Here is a 7,792-nt window from a genome sequence, read left to right as displayed (position 1 = left end):
CTTTACTAAAGTACTAAAAGTACTTTACTAAAGTACTAAAAGTACTTTACTAAAGTACTAAAAGTACTTTATTTACAAATTAATGTGCTTCTAAACAAACAACATTTAGGTTAAGCAATCCTTGCTGTCCAACAATGGAAACGATTCTGTAGAAGGGTTTGTGTCCTGATTCTCTCACCTGATGAGAGTGAGAGTGAGAGTGAGAGTCTATTTGTCACCCGGAGACAGATACCTTACTTATCATGCGTTGTGGGGATTAAATCAATTAACAACTATAAAGTGTCTGGCATAATGATGATGTATTTGTTTGAGTGCCGTTAAAGACGGATGACTGTTATCACTGCATCACTCTGTTGCCTTAAATTTCCACAACATGTTACACATTTTCAACCACTTTCACCTCTGTGTTCTCATTCTACCTTCAGAGTACCTATGTGAACAGATAAGGAAGGTTCCAGCTCACAGCTTCTGTGATCCTGGTTTTCCAGCTCTGTATGAAATAAGGAGATAATCTCCAAGGCTCTTTTTGGCTCTAAAAAATCATTTCTACTTTATAAGAAAGAAATTCAAGGCAAAGAAATGTTAACTGACTTGCCTTAGGTCACAAAGTTATTAGAGTTAGGATTAAAACCTATGTCTCCCATATTAATTTGCATTATAAAGCTACAATAGTAATAATAATTTCCTCAGACTCTCCCTGTGTCTAAATTTCTTTGTGGAATTATAAGCAAGATACGTAGGAAGGTGATTCACCTGGGGATCATTCAGAATATTACTGATCTATTCTAATGAGTCAAAGCGCGTAACTCATCGCCAAGGAAGGAATTAGTGGAGATCTATCTCTTTTGTGACAACATTAACACGGATAATGGCAGTACGAGTAATAAGAAAGAAAGAATTACCTGGGCGAGCAAACCTGGTTGGATCTGAAGAGGCTGTGCTCCTGGGGCTTGAGTGACGATGGGCACGGCGTTCTCCATTCGCACGGAGTAGCCAGCGTGCTTCGAGGGCGAGGCCTGCAATCCTGTTCCAGACCCGGGCAAGGGAGAGAGGGGTTGTTGGGGGGTCAGAAACCACTGGATGTGGAGAACCTTCCTAGCCAGCTGGTCAGGTCTCCTCTCCCCACCAACTCCAGTCCTCACCATCTGTCACCTGGCTCTTTGCAAGTCTCCCCTTTAGTTTCTAACTTAAAAATTTAAATGCCACAAAATACCCAACTTTGAACATTTTCGGAGATCAGAAGGTCAAATTCAGGAGTCTGTAAAAGCCTGAAGGGGAACAGTTATGCCAACAAATCACAGCAGAAAAATGGCTTCTAACATGTAAATACACTTGGGGTCTGTCAGAGCCAGGGGTGTCAGGAAGAGTGTCCGAATCCACTGGAACAGCATCGACACTGGAAAGGCACTGACTCTGAAACTGAGCTGCCACACACAGGTGTACACAGTGGGGGGAGTGGAAATAAACACCTGAGATTTCTGGATACATGGTAACCTTGTGCACCTCAACTCTGGCTTCTTAGAGCTCTCAGAAGACCGTTGGGGTGCATGGCTCATGAATCATTTGGGGGACCAGCCTAGGAGGTACTTTTCAGGGAGATTTGTGTTTTGCATGAGAAAGGAGGCTACACTGGCTGGCAGAGTGGCAACTCTTTCCAGATAACCGCCCAGAGGATATTTTATTGGACGAAACATAAGCTGACATCAGCCTAACAACAGAAGCGCAGACAACACGCCCCTTTACAGACAGCTGGCCAGGGACCAAAACACCAGCAAGGTGGGGAGAAAAACAACTTGGTGCTGAGGCTTAAGTCCTCTTGTTTCTAGGCTGGTTGAAGCAGGAGAGGGGCCCTCAAGTTCAGTGATGCCAGGAAACTGCGGGTACCAGGGCCCTGGAGGTCCCGCAGTAAGAAGCAGGTGAGGGGCCGCGTCTGCTGGTCCTCACCTTGGAAGCCGGGCGGACACACGATGAGAGCTTGCTGGAAGGGGTCGGGCCGGGCACAGATCTGGGCTGTTCCCGTCTGCAGCGGCATGCTCCGCTGGGCCACTGCGGCCATGGACGCCGCTGAGGGCTGGTAGAGTGCAGATTGGTAGTTTAGTATGGAGACTTCGGGATTGGCTAAGGAAAGAGTGGCACTGGTGGAGGTGGGAGCCTAAAGGAGTGATGGGGATTAAACAAAAATAAACAAAAATAAAAAATGAGGGAGGTGGTATGCTGGGAGCCACGAGTCTAAAGCAAATAAATGAACTCAAAAGAAGAGCAAACGAATAAAAACCAAGAGCAAAAAAGCGAAAACAGAGGTGGGTGGAGACACTGCTGAAGTCCCAGGGAGAAGCAGGCACCTGCGGCCACAACAGAATCACCTTCGGTGCTTCCACTCACGCCAATTCCTAACACTGGCGGGGCTCGCACGAGAGGGCACACGGAAGCTTGCGTAACGGAGGTCTAAAAATTACAAAGTTAAAAACCAGGCCAGGAACTATTTATGTTCTCCCTTTCCGCTTTGACAAATGTAGTTCACAACTATCTAGAAGGCCAGGTTTTAGTTCAGGACTCTTCGACTCCCTGGGTTCTGCACTGGAACAGGGTGATGGGGTGAGGAATGGGAGGGGGCAGGGGAGGAGATGAGAGCTGACCTCCCGCCTGCCTTCTCTTCCTGCCCCAGCTCCATCCCACAACTTGGGTGCTCTGGGTGCATGTATGCGGACCTGCCAGGTCACATGTGCAAGCTCTGTTCCTCCCTCCCTTGGGGCTGGTGGCACAGTCTGTACTCAGGAGGATGAAGCCAGGAGGAGGCCACCTGCAGGCCCCGGGCACAGAAGGCACAGAAGCACACACGCATGGAGGAAGGCTGCGGTAGGCCTCGGAAGGGGGCCCTCCTGCTTGGGCCTAAGGCGAGTACTGCTTACAGAGCTGCTCAGACGGCTGCAGAGCACGTAACTGCAAATTAACACGCTCTACAAACAGCCAGGGAGAGGGACACACTGAGCCTGGGGCTTCCTGTTTGAGTTTGGGGCATTCTTACACTAGTGTTCAGCTCCGAAGGCTGGAAGCCAGAGAGGAGAGTGCTGGTGGGTCAGGAGAATTTAAGTGGAGAGGAGTTAAATAAACTCTGAAATTATGTCCTCTCTCCTGCGTCTTTCGGAAAGAGACATCATTTGAGAATGAATGTCCATGGGAAGCATGGAAACTCAGTTCTGAACTGGAAATTCTCTGGCTTTGCCCCGTCTCAGCCTTCTTCATGCTGATCCTGCACACGCTAGGGGGAGGAGTGCATCTGTGTCCTCAGATTCAACATGGCTTACAAGTTTTGCTGCTAGAGCTTCCGTGGACTGAAGGATAAGGAGGCAAGGCCACAAGGGTACCTTGGACACACGTAGAAATAGAATTTTAAGAAGGTACGTATATATCTCAAAATTGATAAGTAGGATAAAATCTCACTTTACCAAAAAAAACCCAATTCATTTTACATTTTTATTTGTTTCAATACTTAGACTTTATGGTGAACTTTTGTGCAAAGCAAATTAACCTGTTTGAAAGTAATCACTACATTAGGTGGCATACATGTTTGGATTTTAAGATACGTGTTGTCACAGTAAGTGGCTGTTTTGGGCTTCCGGGTAGTGTGACTGGGAATGTATGTGGGATGCGTGTGTGCAAGCATCTGTGTTTCGTTACTGATGACATGCCTTGTGTTTCCTCTCTGTTCTCTCTGCGGCCCCACCTGTCCTGGAGACTCCTCCCCATACACATTTCCTACTGTCCCCTGGGCTTTCCTCCTTGGGGACCAACATGCTCCAGGTTCCCACGAGGGGACTCGCCTGTTCCACCTCCCGTGGCTGCCTCCTTCAACTCGTCCATGGGACCTGACTCTTTAATCCCCACTTCTTTAGCTGGGGGTCTCTCTCCTGCTGCCTGGGCTCTGTTTAGTGAGTTCTGGCCTCCACTTTCCCTTTCCAATTCTTCTTGGGGCTGAGGCTAGAACATTCTTTCCAAAAGACTACCTTGTGTCTGTCACCACCTCTGCCCCCAAATCTCCAATTACTGTCTAATGAACACTGTACACGCACTTCAGTCTGGCACGCCTTTCCCACGGTTTGGCCAAACCTCCCTTCCAAATTTATCTCCCTCTGCTCGCTGTGCTCACAGCACCAGCCAGAGGCCACTCACTGCGGGCTAGCGTGGTGCGAGCGCAGGCCCCGTTGACTCACACACAGCCTACCGCCCACAGTGTTCTCTCCACGCCTCTGTGCTTCAGGATCTCACCTGTGTCCCCTGTGCTCTGCACTGAACCTGAACCCCCCATCAATTGAAATGAACTTCTCTGTCCTATTAACCCATCCAGAGGCACCTGCGTGGCTCAGTCGGTTAAGGGTCAGACTCTTGGTTTTGGCTCAGGTTGCAATCTCGGGGTCGTGAGATGGAGCCCCACGTCGGCCTCCACCCTCAGCATGCAGTCTGCTTGTCCCCCTCTATGCTCCTTCCCCCGCTCACTCATTCTCTCCTCAAATAAATAAATAAAATCTTAAAACCACCCCCCCTTCTGCCAGCTGATGTGATGGGGTTCTGGTGATGAAGGACCAAACCACGGTGGTATTTTATCAAGCAGCTCTGGCTGTGGACACAGCCTGAGCGCTGGGCCAGGCCCTGGGTGGGGGGGGGCGCATTCATTTCTTTGGAGTTCAGGTCTTGGCCTGGCTCTTCCCCCTAAGGAGAGTCTTAAGAAGACCAATAGCCCCAGGGTTGGCAGACTCCAGGTGGCCTCTCCTGGATATACGCAGGGGGACAGAGGGCAGGGAAGAAAAGCTGGGCCCGGCAACTCAGTATGCTGCAGGACTGGCCTAGAGACCGGGGAGGTGGGGGAGAGGAGGAGGAGACTGGGGGAGGGGGGCGCTGGTAGCTGAGGTGTTCGTATTTCAGGATTAGAACACAGACACTCCTTTCCTCTGGAGGGGTGTGTGCAGACACAGGAGTGTTGTGACCACTGTAGATTTGATAAGGTTGAAAAGAAATCTAGGGACAGTTAGTTCTCTGGGGAAAGTGGGAAGACCGGAATTGGGAATAAAAGCAAAATTCTCTTAGATATCAGAGGCAACCTGGACTAGGATTTGGAGATTACTCACTCAGTAAATAGTTTCTGGGCAACATTCATATTTTTTTTTAAAGATTTTATTTATTTATTAGAGAGAGAGCGAGAGAGCATGAGCACAGGCAGACAGAATGGCAGGCAGAGGCAGAGGGAGAAGCAAGCTCCCCGCTGAGCAAGGAGCCCGATGTGGGACTCGATCCCAGGATGCTGGGATCATGACCTGAGCCGAAGGCAGCCGCTTAACCAACTGAGCCACCCAGGCATCCCGGCATCATTCATATTTTAAATAACGTGTGAGGTGCGGGGTTCTGCTAATTTTTTGCAAAAAGTTGGAAATGTGGGAGAAGAAAACCTTCTGGTTCCAGCTGCTGGGATTCTGGTGACAGACTGATGAACTGATTTTCCCTGTGACTTGGAGAAAGGACGGGTTTTATCTGTCCTGGGAGATCACGTGGACCCCATCATGCGGGGACAAGGGGGAGGGGTCTGTACTGCACAATCCCCAGCGTCCCTTCCCGGGCTCGAATTCTTTACTGGCAGATGTCAGACACAAAGCCATTAGAGCAGGAGGCTTTACGTTACTCCCACGTCGGGACAGAGGGAAACACAAAGAGGTACCATCTCAGAAAGAGCACCCAAGGAGAGTCCTTTCTGGGACCTTTCTGGGGGACCAGCAGTCCATACAGAGTGCCTGGGTCTCTCAAAGGAAGTAAGTTTGGAAGTAAACAGTTTCTGACATAGTAGAGGAATTCTGTGTATGACAGTGTCTCCTGTATATGATCTCCTGACTAGGTTTGGGTGGGGAAATACGACTCTTGATGCTCACCGTCAGCCCTGTCTGCCTTCCCCTTTGCTCCCCACTCACCTGGTTGTGGACAGTGTTCAGCTGGTTGTTGAAGGTCATGGTCAGGTTGGTGGATGTGCTGGGGGCCACATGCGTGATGAAGGGGGTTTTGCTCTGGTTCACTGTGTCATACATATTCACCCGACGCTTGCAAATCTCCATGTTCTGGAAACATGATTTAACGCTGTTCGTGCAAAAGGCAGAGGCAGTAGGGAAAGAGAAGAAGGTAATGGAGAGAGGGGAGAAAATGGAGAGAAAGGGAGAACAACGTTAATGCAGTAAGAATGGGGAAAACTTAACTTTAGTCTACATTTGCAAGAGTCCCTTTTACTCAGATGAACTGCCCCCACTGCCTTATGCTCCCTTCCCCCATGCAGGACTGGTAATGGTTCTCCATAGCATAAGAGATGTGACGGCTCTCGTTGTATTTTCCTTATACCCCTGATCTGCTGAACTAACCCCACCGCTCGTACTTGGCCTTCAGGGTGGCTTCTGACTGGGGACATGAAATAGCAGCTTCTGACCAAAGACAACTTCTCGAGCTTCTGGGGCACCGGCGCCATCTAGGGGATGGCCAAGGAAGGAGCCAACCCAGCACCTTGTCCCTTTCGTCACTCTTTGACCCCCTGGGATTGCACGTGTAACAAAAACAGTAATACTAGTGGTAATTAGTAATCATGCTTAGCACTGGTTGAGAACTGTGGCAGGTGTTCGCAAGCACTCTTTCACTCAGTCCTACAACAACTACAAGAGGGAGGATTGCTGCCCCTGTCTTACGAGTAAGGATGAAGTTTTAAGAGAGGACAGACAGGTCATCTGCCAAGGTGAAGAGCTAATCACTACTAGCAGTCTTCACACGTGCCTATACAGCCTCCTCAACCTCCCAATTCACCCTCCCTTTCGCTTTTCTCACTCTTGCCCAGTTACATGAAATAAAAATTCTCTCCCTCATTCTCTTCCTCCATTGCATCCGTGAATCAAAATAGAATCCTAGTTAGGAAAGTAAAGCATAAAAATGTTGCTGACACCAGCATGGAGGAAAAGGAAAGCCATAGTGGCTTCCACTGCTGTGTTCTTGAAAATCCCCCATAGAGGATCCCTCAGAATTTATACATTGTTTCTCATTCACTTCTGTCTTCTCATGAAACTTACTTTTCCTCCAATGCTAACATTCAGGATAGTGAAAAGCACTTAAATTTCAATTTTAAATACTTATGTTACAAATAATGTAATAACTGAATATAAATATTCATTTTCTACTACTTTAAGATTACAAATGGATCCTATGGGTGTGCTAGATTTTGGGCCAACCGGGTGTATGTGGGCTATCCCCAAACATCCTTTCCATGAACAATGCTTCGAACTTGGACGCGCTCAGAGAATCCTTCCTTTCTGAGTTAATGACTACTTAGAATGGCCACACTACACACGTGGAATAAACACTTACTGACTGACGACCCTGGAGAGAAAGGAAAACCTATTCTATGGTAGCTAAGAGTTAAAAACACTAGCAAGAATGCTGGTGATGCCAACATGCTTGGAGCATCTACTAAGTACCAAGCAAATGGCTAAGTGCTTTCACATGGAAGCTGAAAGAATAAAACGATGGGTTTTGTATTCTTTTTGGAGCGTATTTAAACGCATTATATGGTTTTGTGACAATTCAACCTAAAGCTTTTAGACTATGAATTTTCTAACTGAAGTGGTCTGAGTTTTGAGTTTCATGAAGACAGGCAAGCACTTGGGGTAATTCTTCGGGGTAATTCTGTGAGAATGGTTTTTAAGGAATTTGTGCACTAGCCCCTTGGTATGGAGAAGGGGTCCCTTTCACCTGTTAATCTAGATGTTGGGGCAGCTCT

At 48.1% G+C, this 7,792-nt stretch overlaps 1 protein-coding gene across 5 annotated transcripts in view; it reads right to left on the bottom strand.

The window, feature by feature from the left end:
* The window catches only part of LOC111151859 (homeodomain interacting protein kinase 2), a 172,270-nt gene that overhangs the window by 32,494 nt on the left and 131,984 nt on the right, over positions 1-7,792 (bottom strand). For 3 of the 5 annotated variants that reach the window (XM_022510083.1, XM_022510084.1, XM_022510082.1), the window contains exons 7-9: positions 5,955-6,117; positions 1,945-2,152; positions 903-1,024 (exon numbers count right to left, since the gene is read on the bottom strand). In XM_022510083.1, coding sequence (XP_022365791.1) covers positions 903-1,024; positions 1,945-2,152; positions 5,955-6,117 — 493 coding nt within the window. The remainder of the gene's footprint in view (positions 1-902; positions 1,025-1,944; positions 2,153-5,954; positions 6,118-7,792) is intronic. The other 2 variants (XM_022510086.1, XM_022510087.1) reach the window with 1 other exon arrangement.

The sequence above is a fragment of the Enhydra lutris genome, unplaced genomic scaffold (genome assembly GCF_002288905.1).
Source record: "Enhydra lutris kenyoni isolate GAN:26980312 unplaced genomic scaffold, ASM228890v2 scaffoldscaffold27, whole genome shotgun sequence".
Classification (NCBI taxonomy): Eukaryota; Metazoa; Chordata; class Mammalia; order Carnivora; family Mustelidae; genus Enhydra; species Enhydra lutris.
This window is presented reverse-complemented; position numbering and strand designations above follow the sequence as displayed.